General features: G+C 39.8%; 1 protein-coding gene across 1 annotated transcript; it reads left to right on the top strand.

The window, feature by feature from the left end:
* On the top strand, window positions 1–20,361 carry IMPA2 (inositol monophosphatase 2). The gene is made up of 8 exons (XM_069778958.1): window positions 1–387; window positions 4,985–5,118; window positions 9,622–9,726; window positions 11,114–11,159; window positions 13,452–13,560; window positions 17,071–17,179; window positions 17,332–17,483; window positions 18,347–20,361. The coding sequence occupies exons 1-8, from the start codon at window positions 247–249 to the stop codon at window positions 18,460–18,462; spliced, it is 912 nt and encodes a 303-aa protein (XP_069635059.1). The 5' UTR covers window positions 1–246; the 3' UTR covers window positions 18,463–20,361.
* Window positions 20,362–27,009: the final 6,648 nt, after the last annotated feature.

Below are 27,009 nucleotides of genomic sequence, written 5' to 3'. Positions count from 1 at the left end.
GCGGGGCGGTGCCGGGGCGCGGAGTGACAGCGGCGGCCGCGGAGCACCGAGCGGGCGGGCGGGAGGCGGTCTGCGCGCCGGTCGCCCTCCTCCGCGGCCGCTCCTCAGCGGGGAGCCGGGCCACCCCCCCGCCTCCCCACACAAACACACACGCACACCACGCACGCACACGCACACACAGCTCCCCAGCCCCGCGCCCCCGGCCCCGGCCCTACCCCGGGCAGCGGAGCCGCCGCCGCCGCCGCTATGAAGCCGTGCGAGGAGGAGGAGGAGGAAGGGGGGGCGGCGGCGGCGGCGGGCGGCGGCGGCGGCGGCGGCAGCAGCGGCGGGGACCCTTGGAAGGAGTGCGCGGAGGTGGCGGTGCAGCTGGCCCTCCGCGCCGGGCAGGTGAGAGCCCCGGCGGCGGGGGGGGGCGGTTTGAGGAAGGGCCGTGTGGGCGCTTGGCTGGTGCGGAGGGCTGGGGGGAGGAGGAGGAGGAGGAGGAGGAAGGCGGCAGGCTCGGCACCCGCTCAGCCGGGCCGGGGGGCCGCTTCCCTCTGCAGCGGGAGGGATGCCGGCGGCGGGGGCCGCTCCCCCCCCGGGGCCGCAACCAGCGTAGGGACCAGGAGGCGCTTCAGGTGAAAGCAGATTTGTTTTGTGACTGGGAGTATTTTTATTTGTTTAAAAAAATATAAATAAAGGCGGAAAGATTTGTCAGCGTGAAGGTGCTTTAGTAACTTTTTCAAATGTACAGGGAGCATTTATTCTGGCGCTGTAATGTTTTGGAGCATGCTGTGTTGCTAAGGTTGAATTTATGTACAACTGAGGCTTATGCCGTGGTGCATTTATCCAGAATATTGTGTATTTACACGTTACAGTACCAGCATTTGTTTCTGAGCAGCTTGTGCAGAGAAAAATAGTCATGTCAGGGAGGTTTTGTCTTCTTGCTATATATACCACTGTCTTCAGAGTGACTGAAGTTCACTTGCTAGGGATATAAATCAGCAGTGGCTCTGCACAGATCTACGGTAGCTTATTTAAGACCCATGTTTCGACACAGTAGAAGGTTAGTCATCTTGGGAGACATCCTGGCCCCACTGTCTGCAGCAGCAAAACTTCCACCGACTCTAACAGAGCCAAGAAGTGGGATCAGCAGATTGTTCAGATGAGAAATTGGGTAAAGCACAAACCTCAGCAACATGTCTTTCTCTTATGCTTCCGTTCTGCTCTATTCTGAAACGCGCTTTGTACCTGTACACTATGATTCAAGGAGCCCCCTTTTCTATCTTGAGTCCAGGACCTGTAACTTTTCCTTTATGTGTTATTAAAACTATTTTCTCCCTAGCAGAAGACACAAACAAAGATGAACAGAATGCCAGAGGAGGGGAGACTTGTTTTAGTAATACAGGGAATAAATGGATAATCCAAATCGGGATGACAGGTCATGCTCTCACAGACTCTCCAAGCAGGAGTTTTTCCAGCATACTCATTCTGCCAGCCATTTCACAAGAGAGACTCTCATGACTTGCTCAAGCCTCCACACCTTACTTCTCAAAATATCAATTTGTGAAGACAACCATAACCATCTCCGGCCATTTTAATTGCTCAGAAAGTCACAGCTGAGCACCTTTTCCTGTAAGAAATAAACATTCCAGAAGATTAATCCTTGCATCTTTTTTCACAGTTTGCCATCCCTACCTTGCAACTGGCAGGAAATGGCCGATTCCTTGGCAGGCCAAATTTAAAGCAGTCAAGGATGTTGTTTAAGTAAGCCTTTGGAACTGGGTAGGGTTTTTATTAACTTTGTAATGTTAAGGAATGTTTTTAGTTACAAAAAACATCAGAGATCCTTGTGGAAGAAAAGGTGCAAGTAGGGCTGTATCTTTTATTTAAGTGTCAATCCACTTCCAGCTATTCCCTAAAGGAGCTAGAGATAAGGACACAAAATGCAATCTAACATAGGTTTGATAGGACTCAATTTTTGTTGAAAATTGACTGATAAAATTTAGTTTTATTTTGGTCACTAAAAATAGTCAATTCTACTGGCCAAGTTCATCTTTTTCTTCTGCCTCTCTTCCCGTCCCTCAGACCCCTCCACCTTCGCCTCCATCCCCAGAAATCTGCTTGCACTCTCTGTCTCCCCAGATCCAAGTCCTGTTTCCATCCCTGCATGAAATTTTGCCACTGCAGCCTTTCATTTAAGGCCCTTAATTTCTCAGGACCACAGCAGGTTAGGAAGGCTTGGAATTGTTAGAAAGTGTCTACAAGAGTCTTGGCACAGAGGACAACCTGAAGAAAGGCATGCAAGTCAAGATTTTGGATTTCTAGGAAAAGTTAACCAGTAATACAGTTTCCTGGTCTCCCCTGTGGCTTACACAACTGGTTTATATTGCATCATGTTTCATGAGTATAAGTAAAATATAACTTCTTTCCAACAAAGGCATCTATGCTGTGGCATAGTTTCTAACTTAAAAGTCTGATAAAGAAATTTTTGCTTGAATATGTGTCAAAAGTGGTGTTGCTGCAGTAACTTCTATTCCCAGGTTAAAATCATTGCGTCTCTTGCCCATCCTGTTACTTAGTTCCATTACTTTTACGAAATATCACAGGCTCTCGTTTAATATATATGGCTATTTCATGAGAATGGCCATGGGTTTGTAATTTCTGTAATTGACCTGCATTAAAATTATGTCTCATTTGCTCTGTAAGGCCACATATAACTGCACTTTTTCAAACCTTTCTTCTGCTTTTTCTGTGAGTAAATTTGCTTGCTGTGTTCATGAGAGCACGCCTGTTGGCTTAATATGACTTTTCACTAAGAAAAGCAGGCACAACTAGTCTCTACATCTTTGATGCTGTTGAGAGCACCGAGTAATATTTGCACAGTTCTCTGCAATTACCGTTGGAGAAACTTCACCAAAATGAGTAGATGTGCTTCTAGGTGAAAACAAGACTAAAATACTGAGGCTAGAAGCTAACGTGTTGAAGTCCACACAAACTACTTTTTTACTGTTTTTTTTCTCCTCCCCCATCCCCCCCCCCCGAAAATAATTTTATGAGTCATAAGAGACCTAGCAGAATCCCACTAAAAAAGGGGCAAAATTTCCACTGATATTTTAAAAAGCCAAGATTTTTTTCCCTATGTTTGCTCCCAGGGGATATTGTTAGGCTATTTTCTATTAAACATGGACAGATTTTTTAGCAAACCAGATTGGTGTTCCCTAAATTATTTGTGGGTAGTTATGCTTTTTACCTAGATGTTTGATTTTATCAGTGAGCAAATATTTCAGAAAAATATTGCAAACAAGTAATCCATCTTGGAGCTCTGAGAAACGTGTGGTGAATGCAAGCAGTATGGCAAAATGGAATATCTAACATGAGCAACTCACCGTTGGTGGGTGTCCTGGCAGGTGATGGGGGAGAAGGCATCTTGGCCCTCTGTCCTCTCCGTTTTCCTTTGTATGACTTAATTTCACAAAGGCGTTGGGAAAGGAAGAGTCCAGGGCCGTGACTGTGCTGAGCCCTGGCAGCTCCATTTCCCCTGCTCCATGGCAGATGAAGAAGGGAGCGGGGACAACCTGGGTCTTGCTCTGTGCTGTTGACTTCACACATGTACTGGCGTAAATGCCCCTCACTTTGCATAACCCCCCAAATGCTCCCAAGCAGGGTATTAGGATAAGATCTAGCCAATTCCTTTAGTAGAGGAGGGGCAGCATGGGCTAAAAGTGTTAAGTGACTCTGCTCTAAATAACCACGCTCCCAAAAATCAGCTACTTAGAATTTGCTGTAAAATCTCCATGATCTAATGTTTTACAGCTCACAGAACAGGAACATAAGTCCAGATACCTTCCGTACCAAGGCAACAGTCAGCAATATCCACTACTTGTCAGAACAATCAGCACACCCTTTAAACGTAGTATTTTGTACTACGAAAACCAAGAGCTGAGACTGAAATTTGGGAGTTGCTGGTTCCCTTTCCCATGTGTAATACAGCAGAACTGTTTTCTTTGGTCATCACACATTTCTCAATAGTTTTAAAATACTTTGATCAATAGAAATTTAGTTAAACAATTGAAATATACAAGTTTTAGAAGGGACTTGGAATATTGGTCTTGTTGGTGCTGGTTTTAGTAAATACAGTTCTATAAGTGGTGCTTAATTTTTGCTTTGTTTTGGTTTTCCTAATATCAAATAGTTTATTGTTTTCACTGGTCAAAAAATAAGTCTGCTCCTTTTGCATTTTGCCCCCTTATTTTTCTTTTTAATGAAGGAGTGGGAAAAAAACAGAAAGAAAATGGGAAAATTGGGGAAAAAGCTTTTATCAACTGTTTTCCCATATGTGCATTTGCACTTGATGTGGTTTAGTTCTGAGTTTATAACAGTAAAACCTTTGAAAATGAGATAAAGGCTTTTCCAGAAGAGAATCCAGGGTTAGATCACTGGTTTCATATCTAGGGAAAAGTCTACATTTTTGTTTTTTATTAAATATATAGCAATTCTTTGGGAACTAGTGGGTGGTCAGCACTTGAAGTTCCAAAAACCCATATACACAAGAAAAAATAAAATTTGTATGTCGTTGTTGGCAAAAAAATAAACCAATGGGGTTTGCCTTTTTAAAGTGAAAGAGCAGTGGGGTATTGGCCCTGTAAATTAAGAAAAAAGAAAAAGGTGTTTGCATGAAAAATTCCTAAGCCTTGAGGCTCTTTCTTATCTTACGTGTATCTTTTGTAATTTCCTAAACTGTGATGACTGCCATCATCCTTTTATTCCATTAGTTGCATCCCATTCATCAATCCTTTTCTGAACTGTCAAGAGAGTTCCTTGCAGATTGATTCAAAATGCCATGTTCCCAAAGGCTACTCATTAGCTCAGAAAGATTTTTAGTCAGAAGAATTAGAACAGGCTCTGGCAGAATTAGGCCTACAGTTGTTTTTCAGTAAACGTATTATTTTAGTGTGCACAGGATAAATGGCCAACAAATCTGATTTGTGAACTTCTGTTTCAGGTTATTAGGAAAGCTCTAACAGAGGAAAAACAAGTGTCCACAAAGACATCTGCAGCAGATCTTGTGACAGAAACTGATCATTTTGTGGAAAATTTAATTATTTCTGTTCTGAAAGAGAAGTTTCCCTCCCACAGGTGAGTGCCTATAGAAAGAAACTATCAATGACCTGTTTTCCTTTAAGAGCTGTATATCTGACTGGCATTTAAAGGGAATCTTAAAAGTATACATATCTCTCTTACCTATTAACCTATTGCTTTTGGACACTTTCAGAGGACTTCTTTTTTTAAAAGCTACCACTTCCCTCTACTTAGTACTTTATATTTTCTAATAGTTATGTTTCTTAATATATGTATTTAATAATGTTTCCCCTGTAGGGACATCATGTATAAAGGTTTTGTATGGATCTCCATGATTTTCAGAATACTGATCTGTTCTCTATTTTATAAGAATTATGCTAAGGATATCTATAAAATATAGCTGAAATTAATGATAGCAAAGGTCCCATCCTGCAGACCTTCCCTTCACTTTCTTTTGCCATCATACATAAGCGTTTGCCAGATCAGGACAAGTATCTCATTTAGTCACATTTACCTTGTGTTGTATAGAATCCTAAAATCAGTGAGAAGCAGGGTTGTTTATCATCATCATCATTTGATGCATATACATAAACAGGTTATAACTTTTACTATATGGGATGACAACCCAAGGTTTTAAAAATAGATCAGATTGTTGACTCCTCTTGAATTATTATGGTCAATTTGAAAATAACAACTCCTAGCACATGAACAGATTAGAGAGAAGTTTGGTATTAGTTGGCCAGTTTTGTTCAATGCAGAGACTCTGCAATCGATTTCCACGTTTAACTTCAGTCTACACGGATAAAATTCATCTTGCTGCAGAGCCTGTGTATCCCTTAAATACTGTATGACTTCCTCCTAACTGTGTGCATCTCTGATGGGGATGAGCCTTGCACTCTAGTGCTGTGCAGAAATCAACAAAGATGAAAATCTGGAGGCTCAGCTACTAATCTGATTGTCAGCAATGCTGCTGGAAAAAAAACGCCGTAAGAAGGAGCAGAAAGAACATTATATACTAAATATGGCTTTCTAAATACGTGTTGTATGTGATCACATATTGAAGCAGTACTGTACAGCATAATGTGTGGTTCTTGGCCGTGATTCTCAAGAGAGTGCCAGGCTTTACAAGCCTATTATTTGTGTAATATTCCTTCTACTATTGCTGGCTGTGCTCTTTTCTCATCTCCACTCTTACGGTGGTTTTTTGTTTTTTTTTCCTTGAACAGTCTGGCAGAGAACATAAAACATACGCATTTCACATAAAATGAGAATCATCAGAAGCACTCGAGTTACTCAGAATGGGAACAAAAGTTGTAAGGTCAACATAGACCTAGGAGTGCAAAAATCCCTGACTTTATTAACTCTGTAAAGTTAACTTCTGACTTTATAAGCAACTGAAGGAATTGCTGTTTCTTCAAGACCATTATTTTTTGCTGATACTGGTTATTGGTTTTGATTGAAGCTTATTCAGACAGTGAATGCATTTAGATTAAACAATAGATTAAAACTAGATTTATCTAGACTAGATTTAAAACACTTGCAATGAGGAGTTTGCAGTAGCAATCAAGGTTTAAATTACAGTGCAATGAAAACATTAAAAGATCACTTAAATTGTGTTTAGTCTTTCCCCTAACCTGGTTGTTCAAAGCATCACTGAAGATTTGTTATTTCTTTTTCTCTTAAATCATCTTGATTCTTATGTTCTCTGAATCAAAAAATGTACCTTAGGAGTTAAAAAATTAAAAGGGATCTCATTAGAATCTGTGCTATTTGCAACTGTGGCAGTGATGAGTCTTCAGATATTGGAAATGTACTCAGGAGTAAAGAGAAATATTAGGAAAACCTATTAAAAATGTAATTTGGCCCGTTTCTTTCTTCTTCTCTCTGCTTGGCAAAGTGCTATGTATCATCCTCATTTGCGCTCATCCAAGTTTTCATCTTTGCCCACTCTTTGGTACTCTGACATGCTCGAAGTGAGTCTTTTCAAAAGGATGTTTTTTGTGATAGATCTTTGAGTTGTGGATAGGCACAGCCAGAATATCAGGGGTTGCTGGTTGAAAAAGGCTATCGTACCATTTGTCTGTGTTATTGTTACACAAGTTGTCATCTTTGGTGTTAATTGTGGCCTTAATCCTGTAGACCTTAAAACCAGGACACAGCCATTACAGAGGGTGACATCCGACTCCAGCTTCCCAGCTTTCTGCCCTCGGACACCCGGAGGGGATGGGTGAGGGGCAGTGCTGGTTTGAACCTCCTGCGCCCGACTGGCAGTCGCTGCTCCTGCTGCAGTTTACGCTATGCTATGGTTTCCTTGCTGTTCCAGCAATGAATTTCAGAGCAGCACCATGGTACGAACAGATGTACGCTCAGGCTTGGCTGAAATTACTGGACTCGTTTTCCATGGGAGAGAACTTTAATCCAGATTTGAAGAGAGGTCAACAGAGCTGGCAGGCTGGCATACTAAATTAACTACTGTAATGACACGGCTACCCTTCCCACTTCTCAAGCTGTTCCTAAAATTTGGTCTCCAGTACTTCAGGCCGAATGTTTTGCTTAGTTTGCATGTTTTTACAGCACAGGGAGCCATAGAGCAACACATCTGATATTGCCTGTGAGGGACTCTCACAGTTCCCAGTATCGCATAACAGCAAGGGGCTTATTTTAACCTGTTGGCCCAAATTTCATAAAATGGGCACCTAATTTGCCCTACATCCATTTTGGAAAAGTTGTTCTTGGCCATCAAGACTTTATCAATGGCACTGCTGTGCCCCGGCTTCATGTTAGCATTTCTGTCTGGGGGGGCTGTGGCGTCGCACCCCTGCTGTAAAGAAAAGGTGAGGGACATGCTTACGATACTTGAGGGCAAAACACCTTACACAGAAATGCTCTTGTCTTTAAAGAAGTTCCCATTTCAGCTTTCTTTGACTGGCAAGACAATGGCTACAGCTCGGGCCCTGGCTGGGGGAGCTGGCAGAGGGTTGAAGCAGGGGCATAATCCATGGGGAAGGTGGACAATCTGAGGTGGGACATGAGGTGCTCCATCTGCAAGAAGATGAGCTTCCTCTGCAGCCAGCAGCACAGCCGAAGCGTATGATTGGGTTTAGGTGCTAATTACAAGATTTGTAAAAGCAAAAGTCAAATGATACAGTACCAACAGGACAAAATAATGGAATATTTAGAGCAAGGAGTCTGCAAAGTGTTACGTTTGACTGAGAATTCCAAACACTTGTTCAAGTCTTTCTTGTTTCTCAGTTGCACACTAACACTTCGTCCTTCAGGTGTTATCTTTAATGGAGGTGAAAATAGGAACAAACACTTCCTACTTCCCTCTTCATACCAACTGGGGGCCCACAATGCCATCAAAACAGTCCCTTTCTACTGAGAGAAAGGCAAAGCAGCGTTTGGAAAATTCAGGAAATCTCCTCCTGTGCTGTCTGCAGAACATTTTAAGCTCGTGGTTGCAAGCGTTATGTGGCATCATGCAGCGTGTGTTGAGGGCACAAAAGAAAATAGCTGTTACTCTAGTCCTAGGGAAGCAACTGTTTCTGCAAAAGACATTTTCTCTTTATTTTATCCAATTTTTTTCCCTCTGTGTCTTCAAGAGAAGCTTTTTCGTCTTCAGGCATTTGCAGGAACTCTGAATACCACTACCAGTTGTTCGAATGTGAAACCAAAAGCCAGATTCAGTATTAAGCAGTCTGATTCTACATTTTCTGTACATACCAGACTTTATTCAAATTTGTGAGAGTAGCACCTGCACAACACTTATAGAAACAGACCCTGAGCAGTTTATGGGAGAGCAGGGATAATTAAGGTCAGCAGGAAATGTGCCAGAACTGGATGTTCATTTCCCAGGGAAAAGGCGGGGAGGGAGCATATCTACTAAAAGAAATTAGGACAGAACAACAGAACAGAAGATGAGCTCAGATTTCAATGTGTGCCTTGTGCATCCAAACAACAAGCAGAAAAAATAATTTGTTGATTTTCTCTGGGTCATGGGAAAAAGAAAGTTCAGCTTTCTAAACCTTTTAATTTCCAGACTACTGTAAAAAATTCAAGTGGGAGTGAGACTGGATTTTCTAAGAGTGCATTATTTCCTGCTGACTGAATTTGACTGCAAAGGGAAGCAGCTACAGTTTGCAGTTTCTGTTACTTACTGCAAGAGACAGGCCTAACACATAAAATTACATTCTGCATTAAAAAAAAAACTTCTTCTAGAGTTCCAGGGATGCCAGTTCAGATCCATTTCTGCATTCATTTTCATGACTTTCCTAATGGTATATTGGGAGAGTGAACATAAATGGAGTTCTTTTTTACCATGTAAAATAGTATGCTATAAATTTGAGAACTCTCCTTCAAAGTTTCTATGAAAGTTCCCCATTCCCAAATGAAAAAAGCAGTATGTGTGTTTATAGATACATATATATTTATACAATTTTTTTATATGTATAAAAAAAATGAAGTATCTCTTCAAAAACTGGAAGATGGAGTTTGACTTTTCCAAATCACATATCTAAGCCAGTTTTCTGAGACACTTGTTTTACTCCACACCAAATGCAGGTTTATTGCAGAAGAATCCACTGCTGCTGGTTCAAAGTGTGTCCTCACCGACAGTCCGACCTGGATTATTGACCCTGTTGATGGAACGTGCAACTTTGTGCACAGGTAAGTAGACAGTGAACTGAGAAATACATAAAAAAAGCAAAATGTAGCTTCTCACAAATCCTCCCTTGCACTTAAAGGTGTTTTACTGTGGTAGATTCATTCCCTTGACTCGTAAGTAGGAGTCATCCCTTTATCTTTTTGTACCTCGTGTAGTGTATCTGAGGGAGTGTGTGTTTGTGCTGGAGAGAGCTCTGTACTGTTACCTAAGGTAAGCTAAAGTTTCTGCTGATTGCTTAATGACCCAAAGCTCTTGACTCACAGCTCGTTTATATATAACTGCACAATAACGTGCAGAGACTTGAGCTGAACTGGAGGAACAAGGCTGTGCTATGATGACACTTGGCCTAACGCCTTATGTGGTTGTTACACATTCCTTTTAGTAGTGGTGTTTTCTCCCTTTCAAATACAAACGCTTCATTTTTCCTGGGAAGTAGAACTATTGCATATATGTAGAGTAGAACTGAAAACTAAGTTATACATAGATAATGGTTTTAAATTTCTAAAATACCTCTAGGCAAAAAGAAATCCAGGGATCATTACTGCAAAAATGCAAAAGTTTAATTTATTGGTTGAGTGCTAGGGGTTGTAAACTAACGACTGTTCATAATACTTCTACTTAAAAACCTTAAATATGTTCTGCCTTGTAGTTAGTGACTTAATATAACTGCATTTATCATTTAAAAAAAAAAAAAAAAAGAAAGCATTTCCTTGAATTTTGATGCAATTACACAGAACTCAAGGGCAGATGGGGGTTGTCATGTGCTGGTATTTCATGCAATTAAGTGAAATTTTCTCTTTCTAGCAGTATTTTCTGGACCTTTACTTTACAGCCCTTTTTAAAACGTGTTTTTAAGAGATGAATTTATTTCATTGTTTAAAATGCAATAATTATACTTTAGTCAAAAGGACCAAATTAAATCCATGATCATCACTTTGACAAAGGAGAGAGCAGGGGAACTGGTTTCTACTTATGTTGATGTCAGCAGCAAGGTATATCCATGCTACTTAATTGCTGTCTCAGATGCTTGAACTTAAACAAAATGTGCTCTTAAAAGTGATGACTTGTTATAACAACACTAATGATTTTATACTGGATAATTCAATTACACTAAAGCAAAAAGATCACTAAAATATACAACACGCTTAGTATAAAAATCCTGATAACTTCATGTGTTTATTCCTTGCCTTCTCCAATATTAAATTACATTTTTAAAGGAACCAACAAAGTTAAAGAAGCTGACAAAGGAGAACTAGTACAACGTCAAGAGCATTTTGACACAAGTAAAATCACAGAGCTCCATGTGGGGTTTTGTTGCCTAAGGGAGTTGCATAAGGAGTAAGTCGAGAGATTTTTCATCAATAATTCTTCATTTCTTATTTTTCACAGATTTCCAACAGTGGCAGTGAGCATTGGATTTGCTGTTAACAAAGAGGTATGAAGTATGTTCTCTAAGATGGGTACCTGAGAGCTGGTTAGAAGCCTCAAAACCATGTGGGAACTTTAAATAAAATAAAATTTTTTAAAAAATCAGCCACTACTCAGGTTTTTCCATGCTTTTTAATTGCATTTGATCATACTCTACTAGTCTAAAATCGTAGTCCTGCAAAACTTACTTACGCAAACTGGCAATTACAAGACAATTCTTACAAATTATTACAAATATTACAGGATTTATGTGGGGGGGAGAAAGGGAGTACTGGTGTGAGCAAGGCTTTGTAAGACAAAACCATAATGAGTTAAATATAGTGCTGCCTATTCATAATTTAAACATTATCTCCTAGTGTTCTTATGTTATTATTATTGCTTCTTTCCTGCTAGCAGTATCTGTGAAAGCTAACTGCTACTATGAGGCAATTCAGAACTGATTTCTATGAAGAGTGCAAAATAATGGGCCTAGTTCATTTAATCTCCTTTTATGGTTTTTCTAATGTAGTAAAATAACTGTATTTCCCACATAAGAGCGTGATTACGGGCTGGGGGGAAGTACCTAGCCTTCATATGTCCCCATTTGAATTTCCCAGCTATACTCATTCATGCTAGTGCTTTTCTCCAGACGTTGCCAGTTTACCGTTTGATATATACAGAAGAAATAGCTATTCAAATTGCCAAGGAATGTGCCTCTTTCAGCCTTATTCCACGATCTTAAATATATGTATAGCTTTAAGCAAAGCCAGCAAGAATTCTGTGCAATAACAACATAGTTTTCAGATGCACTAGTGGCTCTTACTGATTTAAACAGAATAATGTTGTGTACTTCTCTAGTTAGACTTTTCAAACATGGAAACTGCAGAGGAGCATTTCCATGCTTTTCTGAAGTTTATTCATTCCCAAAGGTCATTTTGAATATTACATATTACTACCAGACAGATTTCTCTAATATTTATGTTTCTTAGAACACCATTGTGATTTTGATGCTGCATATTTTGGGTTATGTTAACTAAACAAAGCTGAAACAAAAATAAAGAATGATGTTAAATCTCCCTCAGTAAACAAATGGGAAAAGCAGAAAAAAGTAGTAAGCTGAAAAGGAGCCAAAGTACACACAGGGGAACTGGCCTGAATGTAAGTCTTGAACAGTACTGAAGAAATTCCTGCAGATGTCTTCAGGGAAGAGTCTATTAATAGTGTGTTCCTCAAAAGAAACCTTGGTTTAGATGGGACCTCAGGGTAGGGAGTGAGGACAGTCTATTCCCTTTGAATTGTCTCTGATGAACACTGATGATTATTCACATTGAACGGAGGAGGGCAGCAGGAAAAGATTTGGAGTCTAGAACATCTGAGATGTTTTCTTGACCTTGTTACCAACTTCTTCTGTGACCTTGGGCAAGTTGCTTAATTTTTGTGCATCTGTCCACCCCTAAATAAAATATTGCTAATAGTACTTATCTAGGGGTGATTTTTAGGAGCTGACCACTGAAGTTTGTAAAGTGCTTTAAAATCTTTTGGTGAAACCTATTAAAGTAATGGAAATATTAAATACCTTGGGTTTAAATCAAGGGTCAAATTCTGACCCTTTTCTCATTGGTAAACAGATACTCCCACAAAAATTCCAGTGTCGCTCATTCTCAAGCTTTCATTGAGGGTCACAACATTTCGTATTTCTCTTCAAACTCCTTCTCTTTGGGTCGTGTGACTTCATGAGATTCTCACTTTTATGTGTAAACAAAAGGATTTTGCAGAGAAATGTTTGAACCAGTGACCGGAGTGTACTACTTTGCTTGAAAAGGCGGGCAAATTACATGCATCGTGAAAGGTGAAGTGCATATAAAAGCACCCACTGTTAATACAGTGTGCCATGACTTCTGAGTTTGGATGCCTCACTGATCATATATCTCTGTATTTGGGGCTGCAAATCTTCAGGGTCCACCTGAAGTCAATGGGACTACTTCTAGGTGTAACTGCTCACCAGTGAAAGTAAAGCATTCAGAATCTGGCCTTAGAGGACTTGCATACTTTCAATAAAAACATACAGTTGAATTTGAAATCAACTTAGCGTGATCACGAACAGATTGCATTAACTTCTCCTTTATAAACTGAATTTTATATGACCTATATCTCAGTATCAAAGTAATAGTAAAATTATTCCAGTTTATTAGCATCAATATAATCTTTGATTACGTGTACCAGTTAAATTATTGCTGATCTTTCTGCCATTAGTAGTTGTTTATATTTATGATGAGTAATTTGAGTTGCATTCATTTCTTTCCTTTTCAAAATCTTAAAGCTTGAATTTGGTGTAATTTACCACTGCACTGAAGAACGATTATACACTGGTAGAAGAGGTCAAGGGGCATTTTGTAATGACAAAAGGCTTCAGGTATCAAAAGAGACAGGTTGGTCTAGATTTTGTTAGAACTCTAAAAGGAATATGTTAATTTTGTTTCAGAGTTGTTGCAAATCATCATTAGGATAATGAACATCATTATCCTGATGGACAGTATTTCACCTGCATGATAATTTTGTTGTTCTGTGTTTGTTTTTTTTCTGAAAAATCACAACTTTCCTCATTTTCTTTTTAAAATATACATCTGAATGTGAACTATTTAAATAATCCTAAATTATTTTGCTTCATAACCATTGTTTAAAATAAGGAAGAGTGAGTGGATTCACCAGTTTCATTCCAGCTGGCATAACTTTTTTATGAGGAAGATGCAATGAGAATGGTGAATCAAATTCAGAGTACAATGGCGGCCGTTATTCACTTACTTTCCAATAAACTTGTACGTCATAAAGTGTATTATGTCTGTAGGCATACATACTAACAGTAAACTAAAGGATGCATGCTTCACCAGGGGTTCTTTAACAGCTTGCTTTTGTGTGTGAGGTATGTTTCAACATACAAATAGATAGCAACACTTAGTCAACACTTTAATGGAATTCTTTTATTGGTAAACCAAGTCATAGATCTGTCTGTTTACCTAATGATAATAGATAACAATAATCAGATGTGTCTAGAGAAGTTTTCTTTTAATCAATGAAAATGCAGAGGGGAACATAACACTCAGTTGAAGACAGAAGCAGACATGTGCCAAAAACATACATCACTGTACACAGGAGATGGTAAAAATTTCACCCCAAAAAGAGATTTACGAACTTGAAACACAGTAAATTCAAGCAATTTAATGTACAGATTTGTTGTAGTGCCCCAAGCAGACTCTGCGTCAAAACTTCCCTGAAATTTGGGCAAGTTTGGCTATTCACCTAAATTAATAGTGAGCCAGGGTCTCCCTATTGGGAGAGATGGAGCAAATTGTGAAGTTGATAACCCCTAAGATTTTGAATCCTTGATTGTACATCACATTTTTGTCAGTGCTCAAATATCCCATATTTCACAAAAGCCCACGCTGTCAGAGACTATTAGGAAGAACTAGGGATGCACACAGTTGGGCTGGTAAGCCACTCCTGAACTGGCCTTGCTCACTTTTGCAGTCAGAGAGTTCTGTTTTCTAGTTGAGCAAGGAAGTTTTGGCACATTCCACTTTTGTCCTCCTTTCTCTGGACATCCAGTCTACGTGGGTGTCTAGAACAGAGCAAGGGAAGTGGACCTTCTGCCCTTCCAAATGCTTTGAAATTCTCCTTTGTTTTGAGAGACATCATTTGGTGGTGGGCAATTTCACCAGTGAAGATGGATCTTCTTTAGTCTTGCTTCTAATGATGTTTTATGTGTATAAAATCACAGTTGTTCTTTTCCTGTAAGGACTAAGGCTTCAATAAAATAAACCAACCCTGGAACAGTGTGTTTCCCCGTACCTACCACTGGAACTCAAGCAGCCTTCACCGATACACAATGTGTTGGAGACCTAGGCTGTCATGTTACTTCATGCCTTTTGTTTTCAGGAAGTGTGACTGTTGTATAACATCGATCTGCGCTACACATTAATTGTTCAGATTTCATCATTTGAAATCACAGTCCAGGCAAATACTGTTCTTTGTCAATGCCAAATTTTGCAGAGGTCTGGCATGGGAGTTCAAGCAGTCAGGATAAACATAAATGAAGGATCCATCTTCCCTTTGATCTTGCTTGAGTGATATTTCTTATCATGCTTAGATTCAGGTCGGGCCTTCTATGTGCTAATACTGTAAGTGTATTGGTCAACAGAATTGGTCTTTTCCTCATAAATCTATCCATGTCACTGTTAAATGTCTTCTACCAAGCCTCCTTATTTTTCTGGCCTCTGTCAGAGTGAGGAGTACTCAGTAAATTTTTTCCTGTACCTTGAATTCCTGAAACCCCATCAATTCTTGTGATCAGCCAGCTCCTTTTCCTAAGCAGAGACCTCCCTCTTCCTTGCCTTAGTCTCCTCATCCAATTTCTACCTGTAGCCTTGATGAAAATTGAAGAGATCCATTTATGCATTAGAAATATATTTAATCACTCAAAAGAACAACTGTCTTAGTCATGACCCAGCTATGACTGGTGTGGTGTGAATGCTTGGTGCATTTCAGCAATGAGGCATGCATTAAATGTTCTGTAATTATAAATTGGGTCTGTTATGCAAAAAGGTCTAAGGCAGATTGCTTTCACCATCCAGAGTTTTCAGTGGTGGCTAAACAATGAATACCCTGCAGCGTGCCTGGATTGGTGTTTCTATATTTTAATGCAGTAATTTAAAAAGCAATTATTAAATCTATGTTCCTACAGTTACGCTTTGTGATATCCTGTAACTTTTAATCTAATTACATACCTGTTACTCACCAACCATTTACCACATTGCTTGAATCCATAATGTTCCTCTGCAATACTAAATTCATTGGTAGCCTGTTAATTAAATGATGTCTCACTCCAGCCTAATTTACTTTTGAAAACCTCCTTGCTAATTCTGCTAAGAATTTTCAACTTGTGCCATTAGCTGTAATAACCAGGTAGACATTCCCTAGCTGAATGAATGCCTAGCCTTAACCCAGGGTAGAAGGTGACACCTGGCACTTGGGCACAGCCTATTTAGTAAGTAATCAACAGCTAAAGCTTTGAGTTTTGTCATGCCTCTAACACCTCAAAGTTCAGCTGGCGCAGCAGAAGCAGGGACACTTGGCATTTGATCAACCATCTCGACCTACATTGGCATATGCTTGTTAAATACTAGCAATATTCAGATCTCATGTGAGGACTACGTCAACACCCTGTAAGTCACTGTGAGTCTTTCTTTTGACTGTACACAAGGCTGATACCCTCATCTGCTGTAGGTCAGAGTTGCCCTTGCTGAACACAGTACAAAAATAACATTTGTATATTATTCTTAATTAAGATACTGCTGTAGTTTGTGATAAGAAGGGGTTTTATTCAGTCATAAGGTGTCTTCAGTCTTTGAAATGTCACAATGAAGGGGAGCTGTTACTGGATGACTGGTGGTTTAGGTAGAAACTTTTCTTTCCTCTTACTGTATTCCCAAATGTTTATCATTTGTTAACAAATTACATTAAAGTTCCCTATTCAAGAAATCCTGTTTTCAAATATGATTAGATTAGCATCATTCATAGTTGCTAGGTCACTGGATTATTTTTAGTTGACTGCTAATGTTAGTGAATTTGCCAAAAGCTGACCAGTCAATGAAATACAACAATGTATGGAAAGAGAAGGAATGTAAGAGGGCATTCGTGGTTTTAATCTTCCTGTTCTTTTTTTAAAAAAGTGTGTTTAAAGCAGACCATTTGATATGAGAAATCTAGTCTTGCTTGAATTTTTATACAAAGTTGTCACTTATCCCATGAAAGAGTTTGAGGTAAAAAAAGGGACATGAAAATTGTTTTTCTGTGAAAAGTCCATTAGTGTTTAATTTAAAAACAAATTTCCAGAATCTACCTGGAAGCTGTTGAATTAATGGAAACAACTACCTACATTGCAGATATCTCGAAGGCCTTAATTTTAACAGAAATTGGTCCAAAACGTGACCCTACAACTTTGAAATTGTTCCTTGGTAACATCGAGAGATTGCTCAAGGCACAAGCACACGGGTAAGATATTTTACAATATATGTCTCACATTTGTGACCAAAAATAATTTATAAAAAAAAAGTACGTTGCACGTTTTGTGATCTCGACACATAGGTTGAAATCAAAGGCATTTTCTGCTTTACATTACCGTGTCCCCTTCTCGTGGGGTTTAGGGTCCGTGTCATTGGGAGCTCGACCCTGGCTCTGTGCCATTTGGCATCCGGCGCTGCAGATGCCTATTACCAGTTTGGGTTACACTGCTGGGACTTGGCAGCGGCAACTGTCATTATTAGAGAGGCAGGTGGCACTGTAATAGACACTTCAGGTGAGTAAAATATCCTTGTTTTCATTGACCACCTGGGGACTGAGTGGCTATTTTGGGGCAGCTTCTGTTACCTCAGTACAGTCCTTCTCCTGTGGCTCTATCTCATTTCTGGCAACATTCTGTAGAAGCGTCTGTACTCCCCGCTAGGCTCTGGCTGGTTATTCATAACACGCTGATGTAATTCCAGCCTGGGGTTTCATCACATCAAAGGTCTTCTGAGTCAAACTGCATTTCCGTGGCTTTAAGTACTTCCTTTAAAGCATCAGATTTACAGTAAAGAACCAGCCCAGGAGATTGGTAGACATGCTCAGACTCCAAACCAATTTCGGCAGAGACGGCCTCCTGAGAAAGGAGGAGTCTCAGGTACATGTCTGACCATACATGACTAGGAACTACTCTGAGGGACTAAAGGACAGCACAGTCTCTGGATTATTATTTTATTCATTTAGATGGTGCACATCTCACAGTAATGGTTTACTGGTGACCAATATGCAGATACTGTGGAAAGATATGGTGGATTAACAAGAAGGGTACGCTGATTGAACTAATTTCTGCTCCATCCCTTCCTGTTGCTAAAAGAAGGGAATATTGCATTTGTTGTTGGATGCTGAATGAATCTAGACATTTCGCTGCTTCTGTTGCATACTTTGGCACTGTATCTAGAATTTTCTGAAATTGTTTTTTGCCGGAGATTTCCAGATAGGATTTGCTGAATTGGACTGTCATTCCCACCCCAAAAAGAGCTACATATGAAGTTGTTTCAGTGTTTCTGAACCTATCTAATTACTGCATGGTTTATATTTAAGAATACATTGCCTTTTTACATCACGTAAGACAGTTCTCATTAATCCTCTTGTCCTCAGGGGGACCTCTGGACCTTATGTCCTGCCGAGTGATTGCTGCGGGCACCAGAGAGATGGCTATGTTCATAGCTCAGGAAATACAAACTATTTACTACAGACGGGATGATGAAAATTAAATACTTACAATATGGAGTCTGCCCTCCTGAACTACGTAACTTTTGCAAGATGGGTGGCTTAAAGGGTACGTGATTTCAGCAGGATGCTTTCTGTGGAGATTTTCTGTGTCAAATATTTTTTATAAATTTATTACAATGTGGGAAGGCATAGGGAGATTTTTAAACCTCTAAGAATCATGTTTGCTTTTTAATATGTATCTCTTTCAGCAGTATCTTTTTTATAAAATAGCATATTTTACTTGTAGTAAAGTAGTCTCAAAATTAGGTTGTAATTTCATATCTGTGGGGCTGATATTTAGTCTTTTGTAACATGCAGCTAAAAATGGAACTATTTTTACAGATGCAGATCTCAGGTAAATGAGCTTTAGGACTGTAGTCAGGACAAGTAGTTAAGATGTGTGCCTATAATACCCTTGTTCTATGATACTTAAGAATGCAATAAAAATGACATTATTGTTTCCTAACTACATAATAGTGATATATCCATATATATGTATATGTACATATATGTATGTCTGTGTGTATGTGTGTATTATATATACACCTATACATGTATATCCATGTATACACACACATACGTGTGTGTGTATATATATATATATGGGTATCCTGGATGTTTACAGCAGTTTAGAGAATGCATAGAAGAAAGCTAATATTGGAAGTTGTTTTCAGGTAAAGAGCATAGGTTACTTACGTGATTTTTGGTGGGGGCTATCCACATGATGAATAACAGAGCTGATCATGGAAAATGTTTAATGATTTTACAAACTGTCCAGCTAGTTCTTGTTTCCCTTCATCCCTCTGCATGGGGATAAATCATACTGTCCTACAGGCCTCTCTAAGATATTCAAACCTGCAAACACCTTCTACCATAGAGTAATTATAGTTAAAACCAGGAATATTGAACTCCACTGAGTTATTCACAGTATTATCTATGACACGCAGCAGGAGGCCAGCAGAATAGAGCACAGTGTCAAGGAGCTGTTGACTTTAGAGAAACTCTGAGCAGAACAGCAGGATTTGGCCCCTTACAGGCAAGTTATTAAAAATATGCACATAAGATATGCTTGCAAAAAGTTGTAAATCACATGCCCTTCTCACACAAAGTTGTAATCGCACTTTTTGATCAGAGAAACCTGTAAAATCAGTTACATACATTTCCTAAATACACAGCTGTTCTCTATCCTTGTTCTCTATCTTTGTATCTAGCATTGGTTTTACTTCCACCAAGGTGTTAATTTCTATTTAGATTATTATTTAAATCATGAGCACAGGGAAAATACAAGTGTGTCCAGAAAAGTAGTTGAGATGAAATCACTTCTATTTTTTTCTTAAAAAACTGAATTAAAAGATGTGTCTTTTTTGCAAGAGTGCAAATTAAAGGAATGAGCCAAAAAAGTAGGTTGGTTAAAAATTTTTATCTTTCTTTATACACTGCATGTGTAGACTTTGTAAACATGTTCAGATATCTGCTTAATACATACAAACTAAACAATATTTTTTAAAAATAACCTTACATGTGTTTTTTGCAATGAAAAATGTTTTTCACTGAATATAATGTAGAATTCTGTGTGATTTCTTGATGCTTTTTTCACAAGAAATACAAAGTATTGACTCTGTGAAGAATGACTAAATCCAACTAAGCATTTAAGAACTGATGGTTCTTAACAGAAAAGCAACGCTGTCTGTCACAGTGATCAACATTTTGTCACTGCTCTGTTTTACCCCGCAGTCCCCCCCCATCTCTTTGTACCCCCCTGTTCAGAAACAGAGATTGTAAGCCCTCTGGGGCAGGGACTATAGTGCATTGGCTCTGGGTTTGCACAGTGCTAATAGGATGTGATTCTGGTCCACGACTAGGCACTGAGGTGCTATAATAATACAAATAATAAATACTAACAGGCTCATTTGTCTCTTATTTGCCCTCCCCCCAATTTCTGAGCATAGCGGAGATCTGAATGACAGATGCGGAGCCTGGTGGCACCGCTCTGATCCCAGGGTGCTTAGCCTTGGCAGCCGTGGGAGCAGCCAGGGCTTTACTCGGACTTCTGCCATGGCTGTAAGCCCCGTAAGGAAGCTTAGGCTGGCAGGGGATCAAGTGTGGTGGAAGCTCAGCCCCACTTCATCCGCTCCCCCTCCTAACCCCGTCCCCCACAACGCGCTGGGAGAGGACCATGTGTGAGAAGCTGCTGCGTGGCTCAGCCTGCTTGTACAAAGAAAGTGTCTGACCCAGTTAGGACTGGTGTGCGCTGGTGTCCCAGAGCTCAGCAAAGCAGGGAAATCTGTGCATCGACTTTGGTGGCACACAGCAGCAATTTGCTAAGCTGGGAGCCAAGCATGGTGGGAAGGGAGAGGTGCAGAAACCCATTCACAAGTTCTCATTTGTGCCTCTCATTTGTTTTTTATTTGGGCTGTAGTTCAAGTGTGTTAAACAGGCAGGGTGTGTGTGGAGCAGCAATCCTGTCTTGCCCACCTCCTCTGCCGCTCGTCTGCCAGTACAAACATTTCTGATCCCTTCCAGTGGACCAGATGAGTGAAGTGATCTGCCTGTAAAGTACCCCAGTAAACAAAAAAGGGATTATTTTACAGACAGGTCATTTTCCCAAGCCAATTCAGCCCCTGGCCACCAAGAGCTGCTGACTTCAGGCACCAAAGGGGCTAGCGAGGGGGCAGGCAGGATGGCTCCGTTCACAGATGGTGCCACATTATGCCAGTTCAAAATTTTTGTCAAAGCACAGCCTTAAAACTATTTAACTACACATACTTACTGAAATAAACTGTACCGGAGTTTGTCCTCCCTTCGTTTTCTCTTGCTAGCCAGATGAAACTTTGTTCAGCATGCGTGTCCCGCAGCTCTCCGTGTCAGTGCGAGCATTCATAACACAGTTAGTTAGTGCAGCACATCAGCCAGAAACTTAAATCCCCCAAAATGCTTAAACATGTGGGCTCTTTTCCCTACCAGCTGTTGTAAAATGCTGCAAATGTTTTCCACTACATACGTTAGGGAGTACGTAAGTGGGTCTATAATTAGGCATCCAAGACAGATGAAGATTTTCTCCGTGAACACTGGCACAAAGATGCCTGTGCTCTGAAAAGTGAGTGCTTCCTCTGCAAGCAAACACTGCTTAGCTTCCTGGAGCTATCCCAGTTTGTGTCCTCACAGGCTATCCCTCACAGGGTTGCTGGTGGAGAACATTTTATACCTCCAGGCTTGCTGGCCTGGTCTCCAGTGCTGCTTGCTGGTAGAATAAAGAGCATAAATAGCTGTAAACTCCAGGAAAACAGTCGGTGGCTGATTCTTTTGCAGCGTGTCTGGTTGAGCTTGTCAGATTTTACAGAACAGGTATTGGCATGTTTCATACGTGCTGAAGGACTAGTATTTTCCCTTTGATTACACTAGCTAATCACACAGTATTAAAGAAATTTGCATGTATTGGTGCACTTACCTAGGGGCCCACAGGCAGTATTCTCCATATTTCATCTAGAATTTGGTTCCTTTTGGCAATGGCTTCAATTAAAGCAGTAAAAATACCACTTACCACCAGCCATTCTGCTATCAGTCTTACAGCTATGCTGTTCCCTCAGCAAGGCTGGATCTGTTCCCTGTATGCACAGGAGATGGGCAAGGGGATCTTTGAATAATGAAATAAGACTTAAGCCACTCTATCAAATTAACATAGACCACATCTTTTTTCCTGGTAACTTCCTAGAGCTACCAAGACTGTTTAAATTGCCTTTTTTCCTTTATGCCAGTAGGGAAACTATACCCAAAAATGTGCTCTCTCTCAGCACTGTATCGCCAAGACTGAAAATGTAGAGAAGTCAGAATTATGGTTCCTACAGCAGTTTCCATTTTACAGTGTGTTATAGTTAAGTCTTTCATAAAACGTATCCCCAACACTAAGGAATGCGACAAATCATTCACCAACAGCGGAAAGAGGAATTTCCATTTTCTGTTAATCAATGCACCAGACATGACAATAGCGCTATAGGATACTACATTTTATATGCATGCTGTGTTCAAGTAGCAAAAGAACTATTTTTATTCAAAAGAGAAATAACTGTTGACACTAACTCTGGATTTCTGTGGGTTTTGTTCCTGAAGTTTTAATTTTAAATGGATTACAATAGTGGGTTTGTACTTTTGTACTTTACAGCCCATTATATTTATACAGTGAATTTTAGAGTAAAATGGATTGGAGGTCAAAGTGTGCCCTTTCTCATCACAGAATGGGAAGGTATGCGTATCACAACACAAAGAAGCAGAATTCTGTATCTCAGAGTACTAAATGTTACTATTTTCATGTGCTATTTCCCTTGTACACTGCTATGAAATCCGTGCATACAAAGAGTGTATTGCAGTGCAGCCTAGCTAAAAGACAGACCCACCTCATACAGATGGTATGAGAATTAATTAATGTTCAGAAGGCTCTTTAAGTGCAGTTGCTTTTATACAATTACTGAAATGCATTCAATCATGCTAAATACTTCAGCGCATACCCTAATATACAGCATTTATACATTCATTCTCTGCAACCTTTTATGCACACTACCACTGCGCGTTCTGTTAATATCACAGCCTAATACACTATGCTTTCTTCAGTTAGCTACCGACTTTCAGTTTTACTAAAAGCTGTTATTCTTTTAGTGAATACTCAGGATTTTTATAATACAGCCATTAAAACTATTGCTTCCCAATTCACGGAAGCAAACGGATTCAGAATTGAGGTCTGAGTCTTCTTGCCAACACTTACTGGGATGAATTGGATAAATCAGTGGAATTACACCTGTTTGCAGGGGAAAAAAAAAATAGCCAAAACCATGTTCCACAGGCAGAACTTTCTATCTGATCACAGGGAGGGAAAGTCTCCTCCGGCTCAGCAATGCCTGGTTTGCAGCATGGAATGTTAATTGTCTCCAAAAGGGGCGTTTTCCTCCTCCTGGGAGGAAAAACTAGCAGTTACAGTCAAAATCACTGCTAATGGATATGTGCCAATACTATTTGGAAAAAATATTATTCATATACTTCAATGCAGTCTTATTTTTCAGTATTAACTGAAAGGTCAATAATATTTTATTTCTATATACTTTTTTCATCTATATATAAAATAGATGAAAATTGAGACCAGAATAGGGGTTTTTATTTACAAATTACTCATGCAAAGGCTCACAAAAATTATCTTAAAATTTCTGAGTGCCTGTATCTCCAGCCACCTGTCACAATCAAATTCCAAGTATTACTCAGTGGAAAGAAGAACATTTATTCAGATGTGTTTGCTAAGGTAAAAAGGCTCACAGACACATTCTTCACACAGAAAGATTATGTCAGGTAGCAAAGAGGTCAGTAGGGAAGAGATAAACTTTATCACATTAAGCTGGAATCCTCCTTAAGTGTGAAAGGTCTGTGTCTTTTAACAGTGCTTTTCTTTTAGCCATGAATATGCAATGGTGGTATTTGAATTTAAGGCTATTTGAGAAGGCAGAACTATATATGAAAGCACACTGTTGCTGTATCAGTGATGCAGCAGTCCTTCAAAATACTATGACATTGATGGTCACTTATAAGATGGTGAATTGGATATATTCATGGTGGAAATACTGGTTTATTCTATTTTGAAATGAATTCAAGCATTATTAGCCAGGCTGTCAGACAACATGGAACTAAAATCGGAATTCCATCACTTTTGTTTGTCCATTGCAATAAGCGACACATTGTTCTCCTGAGAAACACAGATATTCTTTCTTGCCAAACGTTGTTTAATGTTGGTCTTGTTGAGTAGTACCACCAGACGATGCCGGTGAGCCCAGCTTAAGAAAACAGAGGCCAAAACCTCTAGTGGCACAAGGGGACACAACTTTGGCGATGTTGTGAAGCTCAGGGCATGGCATGACTATCACTGTAACTCAGCAAAACTATCAATTGTCTTTGTACTGAAATAACAGCAGTCTTCTGTGATACAAATACTTACATCCATCAGGTGACACGTAGTCAGGCTTTCTGGAGACACTGGGTGATTCTAAAGTAGTGTTTCAGATGCTCAGCATGCCTTAGGGTCATGCTTAGCATTTCAGACAACAAATATTTTAATGATTCTTTTACTGTAAAATATAGTCATTATTATACATACATGTAGAAACTTAGAAATTTAATGCTGGTTCTCTCGTGCTTTGCACCTGGTGTAATCATTTACTATTTGTAAAAGGGGTGAGATGCTATATTAATAGAATATTAGTATTTTGGCATTCACTTTTCAAATGTAGAAATAAATATACAACGTACAAGGGCTCACCATTTTTTAATACTGTGTTTCCAAAGTTTAGGAGAAAATCACTTATATTTTACTGGACATTTTTCTTCAGATGCACCGTATCCCTGCACTATTTCATCTAGGCATAAAACAGCAGTGGGAGGAGGAATTGGTCTTACAGGTGTAACCTGACTTCAAAAGAGATTAAGGCCCCCTATTTACACCAGCATATCCCCCACTGACTTGCTAGTCTGTAGTAAATCTGAACCTAAATGTACACCTGGAAACAAACAACACAACATGAAATTCATTATAATTCATATAGACCTTCTAATAATTCATAGACCTTTCTTATCCATAGTTTTGTCTAAGACATCCTTCTTCTGTAATTATTATATTGGCAGCTAAGGATAATTACCTTCAGATGTTTTATAAAGTCAAGGCAAAAATGGATTATATATCTGAGAACCTACTTTGGATCAAGAAACCAAAGGCCTTACTAATTCCTCATGTAAGCATGTGCAATTTCAATGAATGCTCTCCACCCACTGATATCAGTTGAATTTAAGCTCATCGCCATCATACAGAGACTTCATCATGAAAACGTATTTTGAACATGCAGAAATGTCCATGTTGCATTCTTGTGTTTCTCTTTTACAATGTTACTCTTTGTCTTTTGGAAAGTAGCATTGGTTTCGTACTGTTCGATATACAGGTGTAGTTTTAAAGAGTTTCTCATTATTTTGTAATGAATGCTAGAAATCAGTGATCACAGAAATCAATAGACCAGTGTGCAAATTAGAAAAACTCTTAAGTATGGTAAAGCTGTCATTTTTAGGTACAAATATATAACAATAATAATAATAATAGAAGAAGAAAGAAAGTCTGTATTGTTCTATCTGTAGATAACTTTCACATTGTATGCACCTCTTGGTTAAGCAAGTTCTGTGAGCACATGAGTTTTAATTAAGCTATTTGTTCTCAGTTCTCCAATGCTTGAAGAAGAGACCGAGAAGTAGTAAATCCACTCAGGAGGCAGTATAGTCAAACTTCACATGCGAAAAGGATGCTCAGATGAAATAAATACAAAGTGATTCATAGTAGCCATAGAAGAGTAGAATTTCATTAAAACCTGTAAATTCTGTATAGTTCCTTTCTTCTTCTCCCTGCTGACAGAAGCACAAATCCCAGATTTTCATCGTTATGGCTGCTCTGAGTTCCATTTCCCATTTACTCCTTCTGCAAATCAGAGAGTTTATCCTAATAGCCAGCCTCAGAAATTCACTGTCAGGGCCCTAAGTGCACTCACCTGCCCCTGAAGTTTATCTGGCCACATCCAAGACAAGCTGATAAGATCTATTTTGAAGAAGACCTGCAAAAAGCGTCAGCGAGGCTTCTTCCCATGGGACCTGCTTTAAAGCTGAAGCTCTCCCTTTTGAACCAGGCACATATAAGTCCGTGGGACCTGATGGGGTGCACCTGCAGGTGCAGTGGGGACTGGCTAATGTTGTTGTGAAGCCACTTTGGATTGTCTTTGAAATGTTGTGGTGATCTGGGGAGGTTCCTCAGCATTAGAAGGCGGCAAATGTCACTCTTATCATCAAGGAGGGCAAGAAGGAGGACCCCAGGAATGACAAGCCAGTCAGCCTCATGTCAGTCCCTGGGAAGGTGATGGAGCAAATAATCCTGGAAACCATTTCAAAACACATTAAGGACAAGAAGTGACTGGGAATAGCAAGCATGGATTTATGAATTAACTGACCTGATAGCCTCCTATGGTGTGGTGACTGGCTTGGTGGATGAGGGGAGAACAGTTGGTGTTTATCTTGACTTCAGTCAGGCTTTCAACACAGTCTCCTGTAACATTCTCACAGACGAGCTGATAAGGTACAGGCTAGAGAAGTGGACAATGAAGTGGGTTGGAAATTGGCTGAACAGCTGGGACCAGAGGGTTGTGATCAGTGGCACAAAGTCCAGCAGACAGCAGTCACTAGTGGAGTATCCCAGGGGTTGATACTGGGTCCAATACTGTTTAACTTCTTTAATAATGACCAACATGATGGGACAGAGTGCACCCTCAGCAAGTTTGCAGATGATACAAAACTGGGAGGAGGGGTTGATACGCCAGTTAGTTGTCCTGCCATTCAGAGGGACCTCAACAGGCTGGAGAAATGGGCAGACAGGAACTTTATGAAGTTCAGTGAAGGGAAATGCTAAGTCCTACCTCCAGGGAGGAACAACACCATGCAGCAGTACTATACACTCCAGGAGCTGACTGGATGGAAAACAGCTTCACAAA

The sequence above is a fragment of the Haliaeetus albicilla genome, chromosome 3, assembly GCF_947461875.1.
Source record: "Haliaeetus albicilla chromosome 3, bHalAlb1.1, whole genome shotgun sequence".
NCBI lineage: Eukaryota > Metazoa > Chordata > Aves > Accipitriformes > Accipitridae > Haliaeetus > Haliaeetus albicilla.
This window is presented reverse-complemented; position numbering and strand designations above follow the sequence as displayed.

Coding starts and splice junctions, on each gene's coding strand:
- IMPA2 (XM_069778958.1), top strand. CDS start 247: ATGAAGCCGTGCGAGGAGGAGGAGGAGGAAGGGGGGGCGGCGGCGGCG. Junction 5,119..9,621: donor GAGAAGTTTCCCTCCCACAG/GTGAGTGCCTAT, acceptor CACCAAATGCAG/GTTTATTGCAGAAGAATCCA. Junction 17,484..18,346: donor CACTGTAATAGACACTTCAG/GTGAGTAAAATA, acceptor TCTTGTCCTCAG/GGGGACCTCTGGACCTTATG.